Raw genomic sequence first — 27086 nt, 5'->3', positions numbered from 1 at the left:
TAATGTAGGTTATCTTTTCTGTATCTTGTCTGGATGTTCAAGACTGATATCAGCTAATTTTTTAGGAGAAGAGAGAGGTTTAAGAGAACTCCTCCACAGATAGCAGTGGTGTTGGTGGCACTGTGTTATCTGGTTAATTCTGCTCCAAAAATTGATGCTGATAATTTTCACTTGAAGCTCCCCCCTTCTTCTCTTTTGACCATGCTCTTCATTGCTGTTCCCCAGTGGGCAAAGGCCTCAATCCTTAGTTTGTAAAAGCCTTTTCACATTGCTGAGGTAATACAAGAAGGACATAATGTAACTGCAGACAAGACACACAAAGATGTTTTTCCATAGTGAGGATATTTTTCTGGTTTGGAAGCAAAGAATCCCAGTCTCAATTTCTGAAAGTGGCTCTTCCCCAGCAGGGACAAGTCTAAACAAAGAACTGAAACATTTTTGATTGGGAGTTTCTGTGGCAGAGAAAGGACAGATCCATAGGGAAACATCTGAGATTTGGAGCCTTCTTGTCTCAGTGAAAAATGTTTTCAGCATAAGAAAAGCTCTCAGGAGCACAAAGCTGGAGTGGAGTTTGGAGCATCCACCTCAGTCTTAATTTGAGACTGTGAGCATCAAGCATCTAAAGTTTTGTCAGAGAACAAGTGACTTGGAAGAGTTTCATGAAAATTCTGAGCTAAATTCTCTACCCTGTGCAAGCCTTGGTTCAAGCCAGGAACTTGCTGTGAATCCAAATGCCTGAAATGAGCTGTGAGAACTGCTTCTGATGAAAGGTAAATTTAGTAAAACCTAGAAATAATGGGAGAGTTTTGGCCGGAGCTCTTTCAGAATGGTTCAGAGCAGAGCTGGTTATGAGTTCATGTCAGGTTTCAGAAATTGAAAGAATTTCTTTCAAATAAAATAATTTCTTCTAAATTAAAAGAATAGGAAATACTTTATTTTTAATGAATTTTCCTACACTTTCTAAATAATAAATTACTGAGTTGCACCTTTGCTGTTTTTGTAAATAAAGAATTCAGATTTTTAAAAATATTTTGATTCCAATTCACCTACCTTTCAAAGAGAAAATTAAAAAGGAAAAAAAAAACTTACATGAAAGATTTGCTTTCCCATTCCAGGCTGAATTAAAAAAAAAAACCAGCCCTGAACATTTTCCATATCACTTCACTCTGACAAGGGTTTTTGCTTCTGCTTCAGCAAAACTAGAAAATTCATTGTTAGTGCAGATCTTAAATCCAGATAGCTCCTCTACAGCCACGCTGTTGGCATAGGTGTTCAACCAGTGGTGGATGGGGGTGGTAGAGCTTTATCCTGCTCCTTCATACCCCTGCCTGCCCCTTTCCTGCCAAACCTGCGCTCCCCACCTACCCTCTTCCCAATTCAGAGTAAAACAGGAAAAACTCAGGGAAATTCTCTGGTGATTGCTTTAGGCCCTCTTTGCTTCTCAGTTCATATATATGTACATATTTCCATATAAAGCAGATGAAGTCAATTATGTCCAGTAAATTAAATCCAATGCTTAAAAATGTAACCAAGAAAAACACTTCCATCAGTCATTGAAATAATTGAAGCATAAAAGCTCAGCTTACTGTAACTTTTCACTCTACCCACGTTTTACTTTGTAAAAAAAACCCCAAAATATTTGAAAAACCCTTTCTTGCACTATTTTCATGTACTGACTATTTGATTTATATTTTGGGATGTGTAAACTCTTAAATGTGGTGAAAAAGTCTCCTTGAGTTCAGTAAGGCAGCTTGCATGTATAAGTGGCTGCAGAGCCAAGTTATAATTACATATCTGTATAATGTTAGCCTTCATACATTTATCCATTCCAATTTTAATTCTCCATTTCATAAAATCTATGATCAAATTTTGGAGCCCAAGCTAAGCTGATGCTGTCCTTTTTAATTTAGGACTCAGCCCTTTTATTCTCCTTCTGTGCTTTCCTTTTATTAGCTGCCTTCTTTTTGTGCTGATGTGCAGCACATATTGTTAAAGGCACTTATTAGAGCCGGAATTTTACAGCATGGAGACTGTCCTAATAAGGGAAAAAACCAGCCCTTTATTGGTGAGGTAAGAGAAATCAGGCAGTGGATAACTTTTTTTGCTGATTGAGAGGGATAAGGTGCGGTTTTGGCAGGTACCGCATTGGTTTGGCATTTGCTGACACGGTTCCTCTTTTCTGCAGCTCAAATCCTTTGCAGAGCAGGCAGGGAGGGCTTCCCCCACTCCCCCTTTTGCCTTGCCCTCCCCTCTTCCTTCTCCTTTTCACAAGTGCTCAGCTGCTGCTGTGCAGTCTCACCCTGACACTCAAGCTGGATGTGGTAACGAGACATTTTTGTGAGTCCAGCAGTGCAATGCTGTAATCACCTTTTTGGGGAGCAGCGAGCACTTTGGAAAACTGTTTTCCATGTGGGCTTTTTTTTTACCTCTAAAGCATTTAAGCAGTTTGTGAAGCTGTCAGAAAAATCACACTGTACTCCAAAGTATTTCAATACAATTTCTCTCTTCTCCAAAACCCACTACTGAAGCAAAGTACTAGCTACAAGGTTTAGTTGATGGCTCATCTGTTTTTTCCTTCCAATTGCTTTGGATGTGCATATTGAATTCCAGAGATGAGCAGCACATCCCAGGCTTAAGTACAGGCTTCACATCTGAACTCAATGTAGTTCCTTGACTTTTTAGCTGAATTATGGTGAACAAAGTTTCAAATGAGGGCAGAAGCTGGAGTTTTGGGTTTTTTTGTTCCTCAGTCTCTGTTTATCTCTTGGTAAAAGAATACTAAGCCAAATATTGGCTCTGCCTAAATTCACTTTGTGCTGCATCAGGAGACTGGAACTGATGTAAAGCAGCTGTCCCCTTTCCACCTGGTGCTCTGGTGTTTTTCTTTGATTGTAGGAGGAATAATAGTAAACTTAGTCACTAATACCCAGTTTTCTCTGTCACTCTTTTGCTTATTTTTTCTGAATGCTGTACATTTGCTGGCATCACTTGTGAAGCAATTTTTTTCCTCTGCTCCCCACCATAGCAATCCTAGAGTACATATCCTGTCATAATTGAGGTTAGCTTATGTATGGAAAGGATGTGAAAGACAAATGGATGATAATAAAGCAGAAAAGGAAAATAAACAGCTTTAGTGGCAGGGGTTGGAGGTACCAGTTCACATTAAGCAAAATATACAGATACACCATTAGGTGTGGGCTACTCCCAAAAGCTTAATAAACAATCTTTTTTGAGGGGATTGGTAGGGTTTGGGGGTTTTTTTTGCAAGATGCCTGTTTCTATTCAGACCCTTCCTCAGCCAGCATTTCTCTTGAAGATCAGGAACTTGGCTAACTTTGTCTTCATTTTTAATTTCCATCCATCACTTTTCCGCACACCTTGACTAAGCAACAGTGAGAAATATTCAGTTTCTCATGAGCAAGCTTGGCTCCAGCAGAACCTGGCCTACCAAGTGGAGAGGATTAACTCTCTGCAAGAAGTTTCACTCTGAATCTTTTTCAGATCACTTTCAATCTGCTTTATACCACTCTTTAGCAGGATCTGGTCCTGCTGCAGGTCTTTGAGGTGAATGTTGCTGTATTACAGAACAAAAAAATAAAAGATGATTCTGGTTCCAGACTGAACATGATTGAGAAATATCTCCTAAATTGTGTGCTATGTATTTTAAAAAATTGACAAAAAAGCTCCTAGAGAAGCGGTCTATGTGCATTTGTTTTTCTTCCCACGATTCTTCTGGAAATGTGGAGGCCTGTCCTAGAGGTGTGTCCTTGAGACCAATGCACTTGACAGTACAGGATGTAAAATTCTGGCTTCTGTTTGGTTTGCTGAAGCCAAATTGCCCACAGGCCATTTTAAGCATAAAAATATATTACATGTTTCTGAACAGGAGGTTTTTTTGGCTTGCCAGATTCCATCTGCAATTCGTTCAGCACTGGAGTTGCTGGAGCGTGATTGCAGAAATACCTTTTAACGTCACACCTGTTGCTGTCCTGGCTCCTTCCTTACTATGGGTTTTTGTTTTTGAGGGATTTTTTTGGTTGTTTTGAGTTTGTTTTTGCTTGTTTGTTTGTGCTTCTTTTGTTGTACCTGATTTAATGGAGTTTGTGACTCTGTGATGTGGGCCACCATCGTCACACACTGATGGCCATGGTGGAACCTGTGCAGTCTCTTGGGTCATTTTGAGGTTGTTCCTGGCTTTCCAGCTCCCATGTGCTACAGAGATATTCTCCATTGTCATGTGTTTCCTCCCCCCCTCTTTTTTTCCCTTTCAGTCATCTCTTGATAGTATTTTATTTGATTATTTTGCAAAGCCCAAATGAAGTGTGTTCTGACCTTACTGTATTTTCTTGCACGCTGATGTCTGTAAAAGAAGAATTCTATTTTTAAATTTGGGTGTGTATTCTGTGTAACACTCATCTTTCCTCTGTGAAGCCAGAGGTTTTTTTTAGGATTCTGTTTGTCCTGCAAGAGGAAAATCACTGGCATGTGCTCTGGGTGTGTAAGATGATGTTGTGGTGCATCTTGGCCTTAGTCATCTCCCTCCTCCTGGAACAGGAGTGGTCAGACACATCATGTCAGCAGTTTTCTTTCTCAGGATTGCAGAAAGCCCAATAGCCTAATTAGCAGAGGCCACATCTGTTTCCAAAACCAGCTAAATGCTTACTTTAGTTAGAAAGATGAAGTTTGAGGACTAATTTTCTCCTTGCTCCCCTGTTAAATTTGCCATAAAGGCTGTAGCAAAGCAGATTTGTTGCTCTCTGAAAACGTAGCTTTTACTCAAGGCTTACCAAACTCACAAAACTCTCTGAATGCTGTAGCAGAGCTATCTTGGTGTTCCCATAGTCCTTATCTAAAAGGCTGTGAAATCTTCCCACTGACTGCATGTGCATTAGTGATAATTTGCAGCCCATTCAGCTGAGAACAAATATTCCTTTCTTGCATCTCTGAGAGCTGTATTTGGTCCGTTGGCATTTTGGGAAAGCCATGGGGTTAATTACTTACCTGAATTCCTGGATTCTTCTCTGTCTTTCAAGCTCACCCAACACCCTGTGAAGTGCTGAGGTAGGAGACAGTGTCTCCCACCCAGTCCTATGTTTATTGCCCCTGAACAATTTTGGGTGGTGGTATTTTGGTCAAATGTCCTGAAAACCTGTTTGTGTGTGATCATAGCTGTGCACCAGCACTGGCAGTGTGTCCCTTGCTCACCTTGAGCTGGCAGAAGCACCCCTAAGTACATCCAGGAGCACCTCATTGGCAGAATTAAGATAGCTTGAATCAAGAATTAAATTAAATTAATTAAGAATTAAAATAGCTTGAATTAAGAGCAGTCTTAACTTATTTTTCCAATTTAGAGTATTGCTGATCCCTAGACCTTTTTGTTACCTTGCAGCTGCTAAGGGTTATCTTCTTCAGGTAGATAATGACCATATTCTTGTTTACTCAGTAATCTCACAGATTAGACCACACTCTGTGTGAATAGGAATTCAAATTCTCTTACACTTCTCCTAATTCTATGCTGTGCCAAGTATTTGTCATTTTACATTGCCAAATCCTCGCTTTACAGATGTTGTACTTTCACAAAAGTATATTAAGTGTAAATTTACTGTCCAGGGCTTGGGGTTTGGCCCTTCCCAGTGCCTTTCAGGCTGCGTGACTTAAATTCAGTGAGAACTTTGATAAAAGGATAGATGGAACTGCATCTCCCTTGCAATGGCCTTGGTGTGTGTCTGTGAATGGCTACAAGGGATTGCTGGGAACAGGATGAGCAGTGCCTGGCTGGATCAAGTGTAATGTCTGCTCTCTGGTGTTATTTCTGGGGATCCATCTGCTGTGCAAACGTTGTAGAAGTCTCAGTGACAGCCCAAAACCCTCTGGCTTGCAGTCCAGGTGAGAGAGGAGAAGTTCTGACTTTGAATCAAGACCAAGTCCTGCAAGAGCTGGTGTTGGAAGGGTTGGCTGGAATTCAGGTCAGTCCCATCTCCCCTGTGGGACCAAAGAGGGAGCGTTGAGAGCTGTGGAAATGCACAGAAGCATTCCTGTGTGACTTCCTGCAGTTTCTCTAGGACTAAAACCTCTCTGGTGCAGAGCTGGGATTTTCTCACTCCACCAGCTTTTGGGAGTCCTGCCTCACCAAATCCTGCTGAGCTTTCTGTACCTGTAGAAGCTTGAGAAGGAGAAGGGTGTGGCAGCAGGCCACACCTTGTTTCCACTCCTTGTTTCCCAGAGATGATCCTGTACCCCATTTCTAATACTTTCAGGCATTTAAGTGTATCTCAGTTCCAAACCAAGTGCTTTAGAAGGTTCCAGACCGTGTTGAGCCCTGCTGATCCCTGTGAAAATTCCGAGGTGCTTTTGCAGTGAAAAGGCCACAGGATCTCCTGGGCTAAACTTGCTTTTGGCCCTTCCTTTCCTATTTCCCAGCAGGCACACCTCTTTTTTGAAAAATGTAGACTACTGACTCGGAAATACCTAGCAACAGAAGGCTTTATTTAAAATGTAGAGGAGAGCCAGGCCATCACTTGATCAGAGAGAGCTCAGGGGCGTGTCTCTTTGCTCGGTATGCCAGAAAAAGACATGTCAGGATAATTCTGTCAGTGGCTTTCACTGACATGATCAGGACATGGGTATCCCGGTAATATCTATCTCAGGATAATTTCTGTCAGAGCAGCAGTGGAAGTCAGCACAGTGCAGCCGCTGGGGATGGGGCTGGGAGGAAGGAGTCCACATACCCACAACAACTCCCTCCGGAAGTTGCTGGAAGAGCTCCTTGGAGCTTCAACAAGTTTTTTGGAGCAGGTGTGAAGTAGTGCAGCCAAAAGAGAGCCATATCTGCTCTGTTTAGACTAAAAGTAGTACATTCATCTATATATCTGTTTTTCCATTCCATAAACTGGCATTATAACAGCCATAGTACTCAACACACGGAAGTCAGAAGGGTTGCAAGGATTGCTTAACATTTGTAAAACATGTTGGGATCTTTTGATGGAAAGAATTTAACCAGTGCCAAGAATTAGTATAATAACAAGGGGAAAATAGCCATCAGTCTGCATTCACTTCTGGAATCTAATGGATTATACCAGAAGCCTTGGCTTAAACATCTGTGGGTGTGTACATTTAATGATGAATTTCTTGATTGCCCTCTCTGTAAAAATGTCAGGTGAATCTGTTAGACAGCTTTGCTTCTTGGTGATGGAAACTGGTGATGATCAGGGCTTGTCTCCTCTCACCTTTGGGATCAGATCCTCTTTTGGCAGCCCTTGCAGTCTGTTTCCAGTGGCTGCATTGCTTTCTTATCACAGCAGCTCTTTGCTGTCCTTCCTGTCTTGTTGCCCACCTGTGTGAAGCATTTTGCAACTGACTGGCTATTGAAACAATTACAATTACTGACTGGCTTCCTGTGTGGAGCTGCTGTTCCAGAATGAAACTGAAATTAGCAGCAGCAACACCAACAAGGGTGCCATTAATAACTGCTGTGGTTTGAAATCACACTCAATACTGCACCCTGTTCCTATATCCCCACAGGGCAGTTTCTCTGTTTTAGGTGACTCTTTACAGCTGCCTATGTCCCTTTGGAACTCTCCAGGCCGAGGGCACTTTTAGGGCAAGCAAATTGTTATTTTCTAATGTTTCCTGGTTTTTATCTGGATACTTCTGTGAACAGCTTATAAATTGTGGATAATTTGTTAGTGAGTCTTTGAAATGGAATAGGTTTTTGTTGGATGCTAGAATTCTGTTGTCCCTCTCCCCCCCTTTTTAAAGAACAGTGGCTTTTGGATTTGTATTTGCAGTGTGATTAATCAGCTCTCATGAGCTCAGTCAGCTTTCCAGACAGTATCTCCAATACTGAGTTTGGTAATTTCTTACAAGTAACATCTCTGGAATAAGGATTCCAGCGAGGCAATATGAGAAGAACAAGCACATCTAAGGGAAAACTAATTGAAAGGATAAAGGCAGGATGTTTTATTTTGTTTGTGTGGGTGTAGTTACAATGGCTACATTTCAAACCTCCAGCTGTTTAATTTGCACAGTGCTGTTATACGATGTCTGCAAATTGTTGTACCATTAGCGTGCTGTTCAAAGTGCTGTACATGACCCTGCAGATGTGTACAGACCTGTTTTATGGAAGGGTTCTTTACCTTTCATGGAGGTGAAAGACACATCAGGATTAGCTTTCACAGGGATTCATGGAATGTATCTGCCCCTAATCCTGTTAGCAAATGACGGGATCTGCACTAATAATTCCTCTGCTGCCTGACTGAAAGTGCCTCCTAATCACCTTGGCTGTTGACAGTAGGCTTCTTGAACACCTCAGAAAGAGAGAGATGCTTGCCCATGCTAAAAGCAAACGGCCTTGAATTTCCCTTGACACAAAATCCACACCTGCACAGCATCCGTGAGTTGTGTGCGTGGGGATTCAGTACCAGAAAATGTTGAGACATCTGATTTTCATTAATTGTTTTTTCCATTCACCACATGTTGCAGCACTGGATGTATTTGTAATGCCATATTTCCCCTCAAGTGGTTTATTTCAGTTAGCATAAGGGTTCACAGTCTGCTCTGTTTTGGTGCATGTTCTGGCCTTGCTTTTTGTCTGCTATCCTGTTTGTGGCATTTGTTTTAATAGTCTGCTGTGCTATGTTCAGGCTGTGTCCTCCTAGTGCATATTTTGTGCTGGGAAGAGTGGATAAAAAAAGATTATTCTATTATTATCTGAATAATTATCTGGTAAATGATTTTTCCAGACTCCCTGTACATGCCTTGTACTTTGTTGGTCAGCACAGTGCTTGGTGTATTTCTGAAAGCTGCAGCAGACATCCCCAGGGACCAGTCTGGCTCGGAGCAATAGCCATTTAATGACAATTTCTAGTCCCCTGGGAAAGACAGAGCAGTTTTGATGCTTCACAGAGACCAGACTAATGCTACCACCCATACCTTCAATGGAGCAAGCAACAGAAATGCTGGGTTCTGGCTGTTTGTAGGTGTCTCAGACCACAGAACACTTCAGTCCAGGCTGAGATTACTGTGTGATGTGTAACCTGGGTAGTCACAACCTGCTGTGTCACAGTTTCCCTGCCATCAGTCATGGAGGATTTTGATTTTTCCAGGCCCTGGACAGCCCTCTGGAGCTGGCTGGATGTTGGTGACAGCCACTTGCCCTGTCCTTGCTATTCCTGGAAGGATCTATTTCCCTGTTGTCCCAGTATTTCTCTATCAACGTTCTCCATCCCCCACTGCAGGGATGGAGGCTCCTGATCCATTTCCTGTGGTCTGTCTCCTCTCTCCCTGTCCACAGTCCAGGGACATTTCTTGCTCCTGTGCCACAGACCTATTCTGCTCTTCCTGTTTCCACATTCCTCCTTCCTGCCCCACTTAGTACCTCTGTCCCAAATCCAGCATGAATTTCAGGGTCAGCCCTGAATCAGAGACTGCTGGTTTGGATATGAAGCCATCCAGAATCTGATCCACCCCAGGCATGGCAGCATTTCAGTGATAGATGAAAAAACTCCTTTCAGGGTGGCTCCAGCACTTTTGGTAGGCATTGTCCTTGATGTCAATCCATGGGATGTTGGGAATTTTCTTCCTTTTAGCACTTGCCCTCTGTAGAATCCTGGCTTGCAGTTCTTCATTATACCCTGCAAAGAGAAGAAACTGCACGAGTGCAAAAGGCAATTCTGCTCAGAAATTTGTCATCTTTGAAAACCAAAGCCTTGTTCCATCTCCAGTTTCACAAATCTCTTGTTTTGTCAGGGTGGGTAGTGAATAAATATATGCTGGAAGTTGATTGTGAGTAGATTGGGCATGGTGATGGAGGATTAGGGGGTGTGACTGAGATTGGTTTGGATGTTAATGTTTCAGTCCTCAAATAAGTGATTCTCTGAGATAACTTTGTTCATCTTTGTCCTTACATGATATTCAGTGGAGCAAGAGCAGGTTGAAATGAAAGAAGTTTTGTGTGTATGAGACCTTATCTTCGTGGTCCTGCATTTCCTTTTAAATACAGCACTCTTAAAATGCAGCAATCCTATTCATCTTTGTGGAGGAAATGAAGTGGAATTGTTGGTTTGTTAAGAGTCTCTTTATTTCCTAGAGTGCTGCATTAAAGAAGCCTCCAAAGCTGGTAACCAGGGTGAAAGTAGATAAGCAGATGAAATTGAAGGCTGGGTTTCTAGGTCAGGAATACATACATGATTTATTGTAAATTCAGTTTGTGCTTTCCTGAAATCATCAGTTTGTTCTTGTTTGCTAATTTCTGAGGATGCAGCTTTGAAATAAAAAAAAAGTAACGCCAGAAATTATTTTTTTTAAGTTGAAACTACATCTTTTCAAAAAATATTGCCTGCTGCAGCTACTGGGCTAAACTGCACATTGAGTTAGATCTTGATTTTGGATGCAATCAGTAAGCTAGCAATTTGACATATAAAATTGCCTTGAAAGCCATATTAAATATAGCAGCCCAAAACCACAAGAAAGAAAACTTCTTATTTGTCTTTGTAGAAATTGTGGATTGTGCATTCTAGGGCAAATCCTGTAAAGCCTGACTTATGCCTCAGCTAGGCAAGATGCCCATTGTTCTCAAGTCATATGCCTGAAATATTACTTACTGGGTAAGGCTGTGGCATAAATTATTTTGGATTTTATATGCAATAAAGCACTAGAAGCTGGAGGTGGTGGCAGCAAGCAATTTGCTCCAGAGTCAACAAATACCACATTAACCACAGTGGTATGCACACTGATTGGGATTTGCTCCCACTTTTTTCACGTTTGGAAAAGCAAGCTTGTTTTGTACACTTTTTTGCATGTTTGCCATCTGCCAGAGGAACAGAGATCTGGGTGAACTTCACCAAGCTTCAAGGGAAATAGTGAAAAATTATCAGGTAGAAGGCACTTGGCCAGTTATTGTTTTCTGCTTTCTTTTCTTTTTTTTTTTTTTTTTCTTCTGTTTTCTTTTTTCTTCCATGTGAAACTTCTAAATTAGAACAGATTGGATATGCTGCTCTGCTCACTGGCAGGTCAATGCCATGTCTATTGTTATGCAGTAAAACTGCAGAGCATTAGGCTTCACATATTGAGAAAATTATGTGCTTCCCCTGGTACTTTTCCAGCAAGCACTTTTATCTAAATATAATATACGTTGGAGGCAAATTTGACATTGTTTCGGTAGCGGGAGGGTTTTACCCTTCATGTTTGCAGCCCTGTGTTGGATTTATGCTGAGGTGCTCAGAGGCAATTTACCAGAGCTATGTGGCTGTGGTTGCAGAATCTGCTTGCATTTCATATTATGAAACAGATCATCAGTTTTAAGCCATGAGGAAAGGGGAAAAAAAAAAAAAAAAAAGAGAAAAATAGGCTGGTGCATGAGTCATTCTGCCTTTGTGCAGAGAGATGCTGTGGTGGTACAGATGGATCTAACTGCGAGGCCCAGGTTTAGGGCTTAAGTCTAAAACCAAAGGGACTCTGCTGTTATGAGCAGGAAAAAGGAAAAGAGACAGGGCAGTGGAAATCTTGGACATCTACAAAACTGAAATTTGTATTTTCAATGGAAGCTGGTAATTTAGGAAGCCAGGGACTTTCCTAGAGGCTTCAGCCTCAGTATCCCCAGCAAAGAAATCAAATCTCTGGATGGTTTTGGCATTAATTACTTGGTAGTCACCAAGGATTTTTGTTGTCACAGTGGAGCCGCTTTTCCTTGTGGTTTCTACTTTGCATATCACTTTTTATCTTTCATTCTTTGATGTGGATGGCTTGCACCCTGGATTTCAGAATCCCACTGTTAGAGGGATGAATGCACCTACTCTTTCCTTACCTGTTAAAAAACCTAAATGTCAAAAAGACCAAAAAAAGAAACCATAAAAAAAAATTCACAAACTGAACCTCTCAGAAGGCCTTTTCTTTCCCATGCTTAACTGTTTTGTCATGTAAACAAAATAACAATCTTCCAGCCAAGTCCTTAACCAAAGTAAATAATCTAAAGGTTTTGCTCAGCTGAAAAAAAAAAAAGTGTTGTTAAAACGGCCAAGAGTTTTAGCCTTTAGGTATTTTAGATCAAGGCTTAAGGTAGAAGAAATGATTCTAAAGATGTATGGTAGGAAATTAAGGATGCCACGTCTGACAGAAAAAAATGTTCTTCTGAAAACATATTTGATAAGAAAAAAACAATTATCTATGAAATCTTTGGAGTTATGAAAAAGAAGAAAGTGTATTAGGAACACAGTATGAAAATGAAGTGAAGGAGAACATAATACACTGAAAGATGCGTCAGTCTCTGTTTTGGCCCAAGAACTGTGGGTGTATCTGGGTAATTTGCCTGCTCAGAAGAACAGGCCGTGTACCTGTAGAGAATGGATGGATAAACAGAGTAAAAATATTTCTGAGACAAAGGTAAATTGTGGGCAAAAGGAGAAACATGTACTGTTTGTAAATGGAAGGCTGTAGTGTTTAAATCCAGCAGGTGCCACCATATAATCTAGTCTAACTTCCTATATGTAAGTGTTAGTGGAATTTCACCAAGCTATTTACAATGAACCCAAAAAATCAGAATTATTTTGTAGTATAACTTCCAAAAAGGCATCCATCTTAATGCAGAGATGCAAGAGATGGATGTTCCATCATTTCTTGTGTGTGTAATTATCCTCACTGTTCAAAACATGTGCTTAATTTCCAGTTTTAATTTGTCTGGGTTTCATTCCCAGCCATTGGTTAATTTTATCCACTTGTCTCTCCTACATTCAATGTGGAAAAAAAAATGGTGCATGTCAAATTGAGAAATATGTGAAAAATATGGGTGTTAATAGCAGCATTCATGCACACCATTGGACTGAGAACTGTGGTGGCATGTCTGCATGTCTCCACCATAATCCCCTGTTTTCACTCACTACATCTTTTTGAAGCATGAACAGTTTGGACCGGAATTCTGCTCATTCCCTCATTAAAAAAATGAATCTTCTTGACCAGGTCTGAGCAGAATGCTGGCAGCTCTCACCGAATGATGGAGGAATGATTAGAAAACAGTTTTCTGCACAACTGCCCCCCACCATTCAGCACATTTTTAGGTATGACTTGAATGAAATACAGCTGAGATTGACACGCAGAGCTTGAAAGAGAGAGGCACAGCCCTCTGTGGAAGCATGTGCCCTTGTTATGGTTTTATTTTTTATTTTGAGGTGAAGATTGATCAGTTGTTTATATTCAGGTTTTGAAGTGTGCCTATCACAACACAAATTAAGCAAACAATAAAAAGACTAAAAACATATTTCATCATAAATAAAATGGGACTGAATGTCAACAGTGACACAAAGAGCACTCCCCAGTGGGTATTTTAACAAAGTCCATCCTCACCCCACCCATCCTTTCAGGAAGAGCCTGGGTAAATAGAAAGACTTTCTAAGAGCACAGAAGGCCAACAAATTCAGCTTTTATGGGCTGAGTCTGGCAGTGAAATCTGTCATTGAGGACATTTTACTGACATCCTCCATCTGACATAAATTTGAAGACCCAAATCAACAGATCTCACCTCAGCTGCTGTGGTCTTACGTAATAAAGGGCAGAGGTCTTAGAAGTAGGTTAGGTTGCAAGCTGGAGGTGCAGCAGTTTGGTACAGGATGGATGATCTCATTTCTTGGGGTGGGTCACAGGCAAAATCAATCTGTAATACATGTAAAATCTCCAGGATAACAAAGCAGAATGGGAAAGAGCTGGCTGAATAGGTGCAGTTGTGTCTAATTGAGTCCCTGTTGTGAGGGCACTGCTGAGGATGCAGGCATAAAACCCAGACTGGTATTTCAGTGAACCATGGAGGAAAGAAGAGGCAGATATGAACTGCTAAAAATCTTAAAGGCTTTTGTTCTGTTCGGAATTTTTTCATATATTTCTGACTCTTGAAATGGAGTCAGAGTTCGGATCCACAGCATTTCTTTCTCCCTGCCTCCTCTAGAATGGAGTAGTGGGATCCAGCTCAAATTAGGCAGGTTTTTTTCTACTCCTGTGAAAAATGAAAAAAGAATTTAGGTTCATCAGGTTTATTTTTGACTCACTGAGGGCAGATTTTGCTACAAATTATAAGGTTTCTCTTTAATCAGGATACACACTCTTTAGAACGGGGACCAGCTTTTGCCCAATCTTCATAAATTGCCTAGTGTAGAAGCCCATGAGCTTGATCAGGAAATTTCAGTGCTGTCATAATTCAGACAATAATAATAATGTACTAGTACTGGGCAAGGAACTCCAAACCCAAAGTGCCTTAGATAATGCTTGGGCTGATTTGAGGTTTCAAGTGGAAACCAGTTAAATCTGGCTTGTATGAAATGCTTTCAGCCCCATGATCCTCCCAGCTATTACCAAGTTTCTTGCTGCGTTATAACTTTACATAAATTCAGTGTTTGGTGTAAAATACAGAGTGCTGTATTTCTCTGAAAAAGGTCTGAAGCAGATGGCCACATCTCCTCTATTCCCAATCCAGCAGATTTATTTTTCACTCCAAGTCCCCTCCATTCAATCTGAGGGCAACATTTTTTATACTTACTCAGATGTTAATAAGGTTTGTTGTTGAGTTCTTCAGGTCTGGGATTTCAGTCCTTGAGAGCTGCACTTGATGATCCTTGTGGGTCCCTTCCATCTCAGAATATTCTGTGATCTGAATATTCCCCATGGGAGTGTTATCAGCAGGCTTGGCATACCTCGTGGAGATCATGCTGTGCTGTGGTCTCACTGCCTGAGGCAGCTGGAACAGCTGCTTGTGGAGAGATACTTGCCTGCAAAGCCACAAATGGATATAAGTTCAGTTTAATTGAGTTGCCGGGTGTGTGCTGGGCAGCAAGTGCTCTCCAAGGGTGGAGGAGCAGCACAGGCCAGTGTGGATCATCAGATTTCCATATGTATGATAAGCAGAATGGAAATCTTGGAGACATACTTTTTATTATTTATTTACTCTTGCTGAAGGATGTCAAAAAATGTAGGCAGTTCGAAGATAAGCTCTGGAGAGCTCCCAGATTGATTTTGCTTGTGATGGGTTGCTACAGAGACCTGTTGCAGTGGGAGAATGAGGGTCACCCCTTACACTGAAAGCAGTGTTAACACAATTGTAAGGAAAACAAGAAAGAGATCTCCTAAAAAACCTGCAATTAGTTGTTCCTTATGCCTGTTTCCTGATTACTGGGTAGATTGCATGATTGCTGGAGAACAGAAGTGAATATTTAAGGTGATTCTCATGAAACTACTTGGTGTACTTGCTTACTGTAGGAAACTGCTGTGATATGTAGCAAGGTGATGGATGTGTTTAGAATCATAATAAGAGACATTTTCAGCTTTCTTAACAGATGACCTGTGCGATAAGTGTCCAAGGACAGGAAGTACATATCTGTTTAATAGATAAGATTTTGTGGGAATTTTTGCTCGGGGTATTCTTTTTATTTCCTTTTTTAGTTTGCGGAGCAACTGGTGGTTTACAAAAAGGCATTTTAAAGAGGCTTTTAGAAGCAGTTGTTCTCCTTGCTGTGTAGGGGTGCTCTGTGTGGGTACAGAGAGTGGAATAAACTTCTTCATCTTTGTGTGGTCTCACTGCAGAGACAAATCCTGAGCTGTAGACACTGGGTGTTGACTCAGTTGTGGCCATTGTCCAGCTGCCACAGGCTGGGAGCATTGTGTCCTCTGCTGTGCCCTTACAGCTGGACTCCAGAGCTGAAATATCATGGGCTTCGTGCAGCCAGAACATCTTACTAATGAGGTCTGTGGTCAGTTTGCTATTGCAGTTTTATTCCAGTCTCCTTCTTGTGGAAATTAAAGACCCCATTGGTTTATTATTGTATTAATATCCTTTCTGTTCTAGACCTACATGAAATGTTGATACCCATTGAAGTTGCTTGCAAATGGCAGGAAGTGTTTTTCCTTGCCTTCCCTGCATCACACCTTTAGTGATTTTAATTCAGCTCCTTCCTTTCTTCCTCATCCCCCACTGTGATCCCTCATGGCCATGCTGCTCATGGTTTGCTTTCTCTCTTTGGGAAGAGTTGTTTCTATAAAGAAAAGCCTCTTAAATCAGAGCATGAAAGTAGCAAATTAAACACTTTGGTGCACTGAGGATGAAAATGCTGTTCTAGGTCTGGCAAGTGGCTCGGCCATGTTTTACACTTTAAATTCTGAAAACAAAATTGGGGTAACTGAGTCCATGCCGAACCTATACTTTCACCCTTCTTTCAGCAAAGGAGAAAAGTAGTACCAGAACATGGTGATGGGAGAGGTTTGGCCCCAGACAGTCTGATTGATGGCTAAATCAAAATTTAGTCACTTTTAATGTTTAAATATTTGCAAAACTAACATTATCTGTACTTTGTTTTGCTCAGTGCAGAACTCTTTTTTTTTTTCCTATGTTCATGGCTGCACTGCTAACTTAAAAATGTGACTTAAATATGTGACTATGTAAAGAAGGGAGGCTTCTTAACCATGATGTGTCAGACCACTGCCAGAAGCAAAGTAAATGAATGTCCTGACTGGGCCTGGCACATGTTAGCTTCCTAATTCACTTTCCCTGCTCAAAAAGATAAGAGGAATGCAGGCCTCTCCCTTTATCTCACACAGTAATAACCTCAGCGAAGATTTGAATGGGACACAGGATTATTAGGATTTTAAGGTCTTGCTTTGCTTTTCAAGCAGGATGAAACTAAATGTAATCATCTGTTGGGGCAGATGAATACAATGGGTTCTCAGCTGTAGGCTTTCATCACAGCAGAGATCTTGTGTGATTTGGCCTGGCAGGGCTCCAGGCTCACAAACATTTTGTGGGTGTCAGATGTTTGGCACTCAGAACCAACCACTGCTGTCATACTTGTGTCTCCCTGCTTTCTAGTCTTTAAAATGTAGAATTCTGTCACTGTTTTTAGCATGTGATATTTAGAGGAGGCTAATGAAAAGCTGCTTTGCTGAGTCCAGTTTCAGTTATGTGGGCTTGATCAAGTCTGCTCAAATGCTGCTGTGAGTGCTCCAACAGGATCGTGGTGCAGGCTCAGAGAATGTTTGCTCAGCTACAGAGCTGGGCTTTTATGGATTTGGTGTTTTCTGGCAGGGACTGTTTTCTCAAGTTCTCTTCTGAGAAACAAAAGAAAACCAGGGTTTGAAATGATGCATCTCAATTTCACAGCATATTTTCCACAACAGCACGTGGAGCAGCCGCTGTGCTCAAGAAAACTGCTTTTTGTGACTTTTTTCAGTGTCCAGTGTGCCATAGCACCAATGTGTCCCTGTCCCTGTTGCAGGCTGTCCTACCAGAGGAACGATGATGATGATGAGGAAGCCGCCAGGGAACGGCGCCGGCGGGCTCGGCAGGAGAGGCTGCGGCAAAAGGAGGAAGGAGATCTCTCAGGAGAAGCAACAGAGAAATCTGAGGTCAATGCTCAGAACAGGTAAATGTCTGATGTTGTTTACTGACAAGCCAATGGTAGTTTTTGTTCAGAGCAGAGAAGTGCCTGGAAGAGGTTTGCTGTGGTGCTTGAGTTTGAAGTGCTGGGTTTGGCCATCCTTAAACTGAGGAAGGACCTCACACAGTGAGGATTAGCCTGGCTGTGTCTATGTGGTAGGGTGGGAGCATCCCACATCTGGCTCATGGCACATATCCAGGTGTCCTCAAGGCTGTCTGTGGGGTAATTCAGCCAGAGCTCGTGGAGGCTCTCAGATTCTCTCAGGCGTGGGTGCATCTGGCCTCACAAAACACCACAGGGGTCATGGCACCTAGTCCTCAAGGTGTGGCTTGCAAGGTGCTGGGTGTGAGCTCCAGAGCACAGCACTCACTTGGAATTGTCAGGGTCAGGCAGGTGTAAAGAGCAGAAAAGCTTATGGAAGGAGGTGACACTTGAAATCATGGGATCATCCAAGTTGGAAGAGACGTTTAGGGTCATCAAGTCCAACCATCAACCCAGCCGCTGCTGGCCCCTAAAGCATTATACCATATCACTGCTATCACCACCCACTTGTCACAAAGCTGAGTGGCCTCCCTGTCTGTCCAGAGCTGGCCTTCCTGTGTGTCCACCATTTGTTTAGCTTCCCACAAATAATAATATATATAATATACCCAGATTTCCAATGACCATAACACAACTGATAGAAAAAAACCAAAATTGTGATGGCAAGTGCTAATAGATCAGTATCTATTATGATCATAAACTGCACAAGAAGCAGTTTATTTAAGGCAAGGAGAATGGCTATAGATAGCAAAACAGCAGCTAAATTTTGAAGTGTGTAACCTGTTGAGTTTTCCAACTGTGGAATGATGATACAAGCTTTTTTTCCTAGAAAGAGTGAAGCGCATATATTGTCAGAAATAATTTTTTGGGTTTTTTATTTTTTAACGCAAGCCTGTCCCTTTCACACAGTGTGGCAGGAGAGGAAAGCAAGCGCTCCACAGATGATGAAGCTGCATTGCTGGAGAGGCTGGCGAGGCGGGAGGAGAGGCGCCAGAAACGCCTGCAGGAGGCCCTGGAACGCCAGAAGGAATTGGACCCCACGATCACAGATGGGAGCTTGTCAGTGCCCAGCAGGAGAGAAGTGAACAACGTGGAAGAAAACGAGACCACGGGGAAAGAGGAGAAGGCTGAAACACGCCGAGGGCGCTGTGAGATTGAGGAGACGGAAACAGTTACCAAGTCGTACCAAAGGAACAACTGGAGGCAAGATGGAGAAGAAGAGGGGAAAAAAGAAGAAAAAGACAAGGAGGAGGAGAAACCAAAGGAGGAAACCATAGAGGAAAATCAGGTAGATGTGACAGCAGAAAAATCCACTGATAAAGAAGAGGCAGTAACTGTAAATGCAGAGGAACACAAAGCAGAGAATGATACAAATGCTGTGCCAGAGGGGACGCAAAGTGTGGCTGATGCTGTAGATAAAGAGAAGCTCAGGGATGAGGAAAAGGCTGAGGAAGAAAGGAAGGAAGCAGAAGAAAGGGAGAGGTTAAAAGCAGAGGAAGAAAAGAGGGCAGCTGAGGAAAAACAGAGAGCAGAGGAAGAAAAGAGGGCAGCTGAGGAGAGGGCTAAGGCAGAAGAGGAGAAGAGGGCAGCTGAAGAAAGGGAGAGGGCTAAAGCTGAAGAGGAGAGGAGGGCAGCTGAGGAAAAACAGAAAGCAGAGGAGGAAAGGAGGGCAGCTGAGGAGAGGGCAAAGGCAGAAGAGGAAAAGAGGGCAGCTGAGGAAAAGGCTAAACTAGAAGCAGAGAAATTAAAGGAAAAACAAAAGATGGAAGAACAGAAAATAGAAGATGAAAAACGCCAAGCAGCTGCCTTAAAAAAACAGGTACAGTAAGCATTTTGCACCAAAATAAGACACCTGTGGTTTGTGTGAAATGTAATGCAAGAAAAGATTGAATTTGGAATTTTCTCACAGATCTAGTCCTGTACTGAAGTTACTAACACTTGTGCTGTTGCTCTCTATTTTCAAAAGGAAATCCTCTCCTGCTTACCAATAATTCAGTGCACAACAGGCCTGCCCTCACCCCGTCATTCAGAGAAAACCTTGCATGTTCAGACCTCTGCATGTGCTTTTGCTGCCTGTTTCCCCTCAGCTGCTATAAAAACTGGCCTAATGCAGTAACCCATGAGGTGGAGGCAGACACATCTTGGCAGAAAATATTATGAGCACCTGTTGAAGTGTGTGAGGAATGCTGTGTGCTAAATGCAATCACAAGAAAGGGCTCTGTACTGGGACACGTGAGCATGATGCCACGGCAGGGAGAAAGGCCCAAAGGGGGGAAATTGGGAGGATTTGGAGAGGGTGGAGGGGGCACAGCTGCACACAGAGGTGTGGGCACAGCAGCACATGATGGAGTGGTGGCTGCACACTGGATTGGTACGTGAGCACAGCGTGGAGAAACAAAAAAATGCAAACAGGTGCGATGGTTTTGTGTTGTAAAAAATAAATAAATTATTGAAAACCCAAAAACCAAGGAGGAAGAAAAAATGGAAGCTAAAAAGGAAAAGCTGCCAGAAGAGAAGCTCCAAGCTACCTCCATACAAGATCAGGTAACTCACAAAGCATTGATTTAGATGTGATAGGGAAACCTGAGATATGAAAACATTAAGGCACCTATAAGTGAATGTTGATTCTTCAGCAAAGTACTTAAACTTGTGCTCCACTTCAAGAACATGGGTAATCCTGCTGAAATAAATAGGGATGAAGCTCCTTAAGTGCTTAAAATTAAGTAAATTCTTAAGTAGTTTGTTCTTTTGGGGCTTTAGGACCAATTCCTGTTTGTCTTAAAACAAATATTTCAGGAAACTCAGTTCAGTCAACAACACAAGTATGGTTTTCCCTCTGGGGATGAATTTTTCAGTACAATATCAACTAATCATCCTTCTCTGGTTTCCTCTCACTTTACTGTGAACTTTTCTCCTATGAACCAAACCTACTCTAATAATAATAATCATCATCGTCGTGATAATTAATAATAATCATCATAATGATAATAATAATCTAGGCCTTTTGGCCAGCAGACTGCCTTAACTAATAATTCCCCTGCAAGCTGCAACACCCCATGATGTAAACTGTGCATACCCAAGATTCTTCTTTTGTTTTAAAGAGAAAAATCCACCAAAATTACTGCATTGCATTTCCACTGTAAACACAGGAGCTGGTGCCATGGTGTTTTACTGTATGGTAAGTAAATAAGATTTGGGGACCATTTACTCTTCAGGGTGCAGCTGGACACAGGGAGCCATGCTCGGTGCTGTGCAGTGGTTTTGGTTCAGTGCAGCAGCCCTCAAACCAGCCCCTGATTCTTATTAAGGGAGACTGCTCAGAGAGTGGTCAGAGCCTTGGAAATTTGGACCCATTTGGGTTCAGGCAGGTCTGTGTGGCTTAAAGGGAGCCACAGCACAGATTTCTGTCTCTCTGGTGGATTTGGGACCATTGAGGGTTGTGGAGGGTCCACTCCAGGGTCCTTAGCTAGCAGATGAGTTTGGAACACCCTCAGAGAGCAGTGAGGAAATACCTGCACAAAAAATAAGGGATGGATTATATTAAGAAGACAGAACCAGTTTCCACTATTCACTTTTGCATGCAGTCTTTGAATACTACAAGTAAATGTAAAGAGGAGTCTGTAGCTGACCACAAACTTTGATTTGTGGGAACTTGAGACCCAGCTGTCCTGCTTGTTTTTATGCAGAGCTCGGCCAGCTCTCCCTGGAGCTCTCATCATGCTTTTAAACCCTACCCACTGGGCTGGATTATTCCAGGAAATTGGCAAGACTTATAAAAGTTACTTGTGATTTTTAGTCTTTCCATCTTTGGATGCTGAAGCTGAGACAACTTAATAGAATCCCACTTCTAGTGCAATGCTGAATACCCATCCTGAGCATTCAAAATGTCTTGAAAGTCTCGGTTGTTGCTGCTTTACTTGTGAAAAAAATTGATGACCAGGCAAGATCAGGCTCCCATCTCCACTTTCCCCCCCCCTTTCCAGGACATACAAATTCAGTCAGGTCTCTTTCTGAATGTGCATGCAGCTAAGAGGATGCCAGTGTTCCATGAACAAGACCCTGGGGGAACAGAATGTATCTGCATAATCAGGTTTTGCTTTTGCTTTGGACCTCAGAGTTCAGGTTTTGATTAATTTGGCAAGAAAAAATTTGTCTCTTTTTCTGAACTTCTGCACAGTTTTTCGTTCTTGAAAGTGACCTGAGAAGTTCACAAGACCAGGCTTTCTCATGATGTGAGGCTCCTGGTATTTCCTGCTTCCAGTTTGGCCAGACATGCTGCAGCAGTTGCTTTTCTCATGGTGTTTGGGGGTGGCAGCTGCCTCTACAGGGGAGCCCCAGACCCAGATGCCCACAGCTTTTAACTCCCCAAATAACTAAGCCCAAGTAAGGACTTGGCCCCAGATGGGCCCCAGCCTCAGTAACTGATTTGCTTCAGTCTGAAGCTGTTCCAATTAAAGATTTAGAAATCTCAGTGCTCAAATAATAGCATAAAAATCAAACAGAAAAGGGGCAGTATGGAAAAAGATAAAAATATAAACTTGGAAATTTGTTAACAATGCCTTTGGTAATGTTCTAGCTTGATATCAAGATTTGTGAGATTTATCACATGTGAGCACATGTGAGCTATTTCAGTTCAGGTAATATCACCTGTCTGCTCCAAGTAGAGTCCTTTCTGAATTCAGCAGAAGCTGAATTAGTCTGTAATTAGGCAATGAGACAAAGTTAAAAGATACTATTTTGTTGCCTACCTTTGAGATACAAAAGATGCTGCTTCTTTGCTAATCAATCTCTGCTTTGGTATTAAAATTAGTAGGAGAAGGATTGAGCCCAAAAGATGTGAAATGTTTCTGTACTATCTTGTTTCACCATCTTTTTGAATGAAGAGGCCAAGCTGTGTTAATGGTTTTCTCAAATGCAGACACATTGTCATAAATCATATTGGCCTCTGAAATGCTATTTCCTAACCTATTAATTTTTAAACTATACTGTTTTAATATTAGTTTTCTCAGTGATTTCAATTAAGATGTAAGAGATACAACCCTCCCTAGTGGGCCTGAATCCATAAGGCAGCTGGAAGGGTTGGCTTTTTAAATAAGACTTAGGAAGGTCTTGATGAAAATCTCAGCAAAGGAAATGTTATGCTCTCAAAACCCCAGGACAGACATCCTGGCACAAGGAATCTTGCACCAATCAGCACAGCCTGTTTCAGCATCACCCTGAATGGGGCTGAAGGGCTGGGAGATTGCTGCTGTGAACATGATCGCCAATTTGAGTTGGGAAGGCCCACAAGATGATGCTGTCTGGTGGCATTCAGCAGGATAAATGAATAACTCTGCTTGTCTCAGCCCAGCAGGACCATTCCTGGAGCATCATGGCCAAAGAATGCACAGCCATGGAAGCTGAGCTCCCCTCTTGTCCCTCAGGGAGCTGCTGCTAGGCCTTGTTGGAAGGAGAGGGTGGGAAAATCTGCACTGCTGCTGCTCTCAGAGCAGAGCAAATGCCTCTGTTGGTTGTGCCCAACATCCCCCACCAGCAGCAAATTTGCTGAAGTGGTTTAAGCTCACTTCTAATGTGTGGCTACCACGGTGGCATCCATTGCTCAGCTTCTCTGAGCAGCAAACTGGCCTCAGGCAGAGTCAGGCTCTGACTCTGGGGCTTCACTCTGCACCAGCCTTAGGAGGATCTTGGCTTTGAAGGCTCTGAACTCATCCTCTGTAGGTAAAGATTTTGCTTCTCCAAGAGTTGAGATGGATGGATGTTCTTCCTCTTTGATGAGGTGCATCTTAAGACACCTTTAAGAGCAGCTGTGTTGCAGACAGGACAGTTAAAGAAGTTCTTTGTCTTTCTAGTTAGCAAATGGGATTGAAACAGGCTTCCAAAGTGTTTATTTTCTAAAGGTCTCCATCTGAATTCTACACAGAAGGCATTTCTTGCTTGCCAGCTAGAACCTTCCTTCAGCACAGAGCTGGGGAAAGCAAATAAATACTTTGGAGGTTCATCTGCTGTTGAAAGTTGGTTTTGGCTGGTAGTCTTAACTAACAGAATATTTCTACCTGAGGATGCATAACTTAAATCAGTTCACTTTCTTCTTTTACCAATATCTAGCCATGACTCAGCATGCTGGGGTCAGGCCATCTGTGATATTGATAAATATTTCAAGCTCATAACTCTGAAGAAATACTGGAGAATTAAATTTATGCACAAAATCTTCTTGAATACTATTAAGAATCATAAGACATAACTTTTTAAGGATAAAGGGAATTTTTACTCATGTTTTCCAGAGCATTTAATCCTTCCCAGGTTTAAATATTCATGTCTGATAATGCTACCCATGACCAACCCCAGGCGGGACCGTGCTTTTTGTCAGAGTAAGTTTTGCTCTGATATCAAGATGATTTTGTGTTTTGGCCATTGTTCTTGCAGTAATGAAGTTTCCCTCTGCTGGGACACTGAAAAGAGCATCAACTTTGTCAAACAAGCTTGACATTTGTTGGAGGTTACGTGTTATTTTTATTGCACCAATGCCCTAAACCTTGTACCAAAAATGTGTTGGCAAGTCCCAGAGAGTTTGCAACCCACAATCTTAAGAAGCAAGAGGTGAATGATGCTGCAGTGGGAGGAAGAGTTGGGGATGCAGTTGCAGAGTGAAGCAATGTGGTGGCATAGTCCCATGGCCAAAGCCAACTTTCACAGAAGACTGATAATATTATTTTTAAGATGCTTTGACCAGGAATTCAGGTCAGGACAGCAAAGTGACAGTTGATCACAGTTTAGAGCTTTGCAGACCACTTCTACCCTACAGCACATAAACAGTGTAAAGACAGTTCCCAGTCTTGCCAAGAAATTTCTATTTCTTTTCTCAGCTGTTATTTAGAGTGCCTCATTCTAACTTTTTTTGTTTTTCTTTTTTGGTGTGTCTTGTGTTTTGTTCTGTGATTTGCGCTGTGTTCTGAACAGGATGACAAAGGTAAAGCCCCCAAAGAGGAAATGAAAAGTGTCTGGGATCGTAAGAAGGGTGTTCCGGAACAGAAGGCGCAGAACGGAGAACAGGAGCCCCCTGCCTCCAAACTGAAACCCACTGAGAATGCTTTTGGGTGAGTGCCAAGGGAGAACTGGCCTTGCTTGTGCCACAGGGGCCATCTCTGGGGCTCTGAGTGGAGGAACTGGCTGGCACCATCAGCAGTGGCTCAGGTGTTCCCTGGGTTGCAGTTCTGCTGTCTCCTCTCTGCTGCAGGAACATCATGAAGTTCTCAAAGCAGCTGGGAATGGCCTTGCTCCCCCAGCAGAGACAAAAGGCTTGGTTTTGTTCTGCTGGGACTTTGCTTCCTTACTTATTTCTAATATCTGCACGGAGGCCAATAGTGATAAAACCCTAGATTTTGTGTTCTCTATTTTTTTAAGTCAGATCGCACCTTTTACTGTAGTAACCTATTTCCAATTACCCACCTATCTTTAATTAACAGAATAAAGCACAGTCCAGCTGTGCTTTATGTGCTTTCTCAAATGTCCAAGAGAGGAGCTCTAGAAAGAGCTCCTCTCTTGATTTCAAGGCAAACATTGAAATTAATGGCTTCTCTAGAAAAGTGTTTCTCCAGTTGGGTAAAACCACTCCTAGCCAAAATAATGTTTTTCTTTTCTTCCCCCCTTCCTTTTTATAAGCTGTGTCACAGTTTGATTCTTTTTTTTTAAGGAAATATTTGGCTTATGGTTATATTGGGAAATTCAAAGAAGGTAACAACTTTCTAGTGAAAATTTCATTTAAAAGGATCCTGCCTGCTCAAAGCGTGGGATACATGAAATAGAAATGAAGTTCTTCCTTTTAGCAGGAAATCAGGAATGGGTCGGTTAGAAATCAAAATTTTTCTCCTTGTGCCTCTCTCTTCCTCTTTTACATTGACACAGGCAAAGGAAAGGTTAAGGTCCCCAGGCACTTTGAGAAATCTGAGCATGGCAGATGGGATTTGCTATTGTATCTCAGCATTCCCCTCATGATTCTGCCGGGAAAAACAAACTTTCTCAAAATAAAATGCAGTTCAAAAGACCCTGGAGACACCCTGACCTAAGGCCAAAAGACAGACAGTGATGGAGATGGAACAACAGGAAATTGGCCTTGCTCAAAACTTGGGTCACATCATCAATAACGAGAATGATTTTCTAAAAATATTTCTGATGTGTTTTCATTTGCTTTATTTCCTGTGGGAGACAGACATTAGTGGCAAAATGTATATTTGAGTTTCCACTCCATTTTTTTTTCTATTTCTGTTTTTCTTCTTCTGTTTTGTGAAATTGTGAAGAAGCCTGTTCAATGACCTTTTATCAGCTGAGTAGATGATTTGGGTTGGCAACATCAGCAGAGGTGCCAATGTTTGTTGGGTTGTTAGACATGAATTAGGGCTATTTTCTAATAAACTGCCCCCACGGAGTTGGGCTTTGTCTGGAACTGTTCTTTGTTTTTTTTTTTTTTTTTGATACATCAGATTCTATTTAGAAAGAATATAACTTGGCTAACTTTCAGTGGTGAGAACTGAGAAAAAATAGGGTAGTGGAGGCTAAATAAAAATGTTATCTCTCTTTTGGTCTACGTCAGTCAGTAAGAGAAATACAGAATAAAATCCCATTTTATGGCTTCCCCTTCCCATCTCCCCTCCCACCTGCCTTCCTCCCTATTCTCATACAGGACTGCAAAAGTCCTAAATGTGATGTAACGTGTTTTTTCACATTGTTCTGACGTTTTTGGCTCCCACAGGCCACTTCTTTCCTTTTCCTCCTTGTCTGAAATCTGGCAACCAGCTTAATTCCTTAATACCAAAGAGGTGCTTACAAAACTCTTCCTCCACCCAGCACCTCAATACTAATTTCCCAATGCTGACAGCAGAGAACACAGATTTTCCCACAATCTGTTGAAAACAGAGGCGCTGGATGTGGAGGAAAATAAGGATAATTACTGCCAGTGTATTGTTTGCTATTTTGGATTGTGCAGAACCAGTCAGGGAAGACCTGTGAGCAGCATAAGAATAAAGTAAGTTCAAAACTTCAAACATCCTTCTTTGTAAGGAGGCCAAAGAAATCACCCAAGGTCTGCAAGCAAGAATGTCCAGACTAGATTCTGCCACTGGCTCAATCAGCTGAGTAGCTGTTGATTTCATTGAGGCTGAATGCACTGAGGGCCAACCTTCCTTCTGCACTGATGGAGAACAAAGTGGCTCTTCCTCAGCAAAATCTTGGCAAACATTCTTCATTCCCTTCATTCTGAAGGCCAAATGTTTGCCCTTGCCAGGGGGATAATTTTGTCTGTCTGAAGTGACCTCTTCCATCTTCTCTGGGCCCAAAGCTTGCAGGTCTTGGTGAGTTGGCAACCCAGACTCAGAGACCGAGAGGCAAAGGAAAAAAATATTGAGGTTCCTGAGTTTGTTTGCTGGAGGGGCTACAACCTTGCAGTGAAACAGGAAAGCCTTAAGATAGCCAGGGATTTCTTTTGTCCTGTGTATTGCATCTTTGGAAATTACATAGTGCCTTGTAGGGGCTTGTGGAATATTTTGGGTTCTCAGTACTTCTGCAAACTTAACCAGAGGTATTCCAGGCTGGACACCCACTCAAAATCACACCTCAGGTATTGCTCTTCCCTTTGTTTTTGAAAGG

At 42.0% G+C, this 27086-nt stretch overlaps 1 protein-coding gene across 5 annotated transcripts in view; it reads left to right on the top strand.

Annotated features, from left to right (window-relative positions):
- The window catches only part of CALD1 (caldesmon 1), a 171568-nt gene that overhangs the window by 124427 nt on the left and 20055 nt on the right, over positions 1-27086 (top strand). For 4 of the 5 annotated variants that reach the window (XM_030960809.1, XM_030960808.1, XM_030960811.1 and 1 more), the window contains 4 exons: positions 17244-17390; positions 18357-19266; positions 19917-19991; positions 24405-24541. In XM_030960809.1, coding sequence (XP_030816669.1) covers positions 17244-17390; positions 18357-19266; positions 19917-19991; positions 24405-24541 — 1269 coding nt within the window. The remainder of the gene's footprint in view (positions 1-17243; positions 17391-18356; positions 19267-19916; positions 19992-24404; positions 24542-27086) is intronic. The other variant, XM_030960813.1, reaches the window with a different exon arrangement.

The sequence above is a fragment of the Camarhynchus parvulus genome, chromosome 1A (genome assembly GCF_901933205.1).
Source record: "Camarhynchus parvulus chromosome 1A, STF_HiC, whole genome shotgun sequence".
Classification (NCBI taxonomy): Eukaryota; Metazoa; Chordata; class Aves; order Passeriformes; family Thraupidae; genus Camarhynchus; species Camarhynchus parvulus.
Note: the sequence above shows the minus strand (reverse complement) of the source record. Positions and strands in the feature narration are given on the sequence as shown.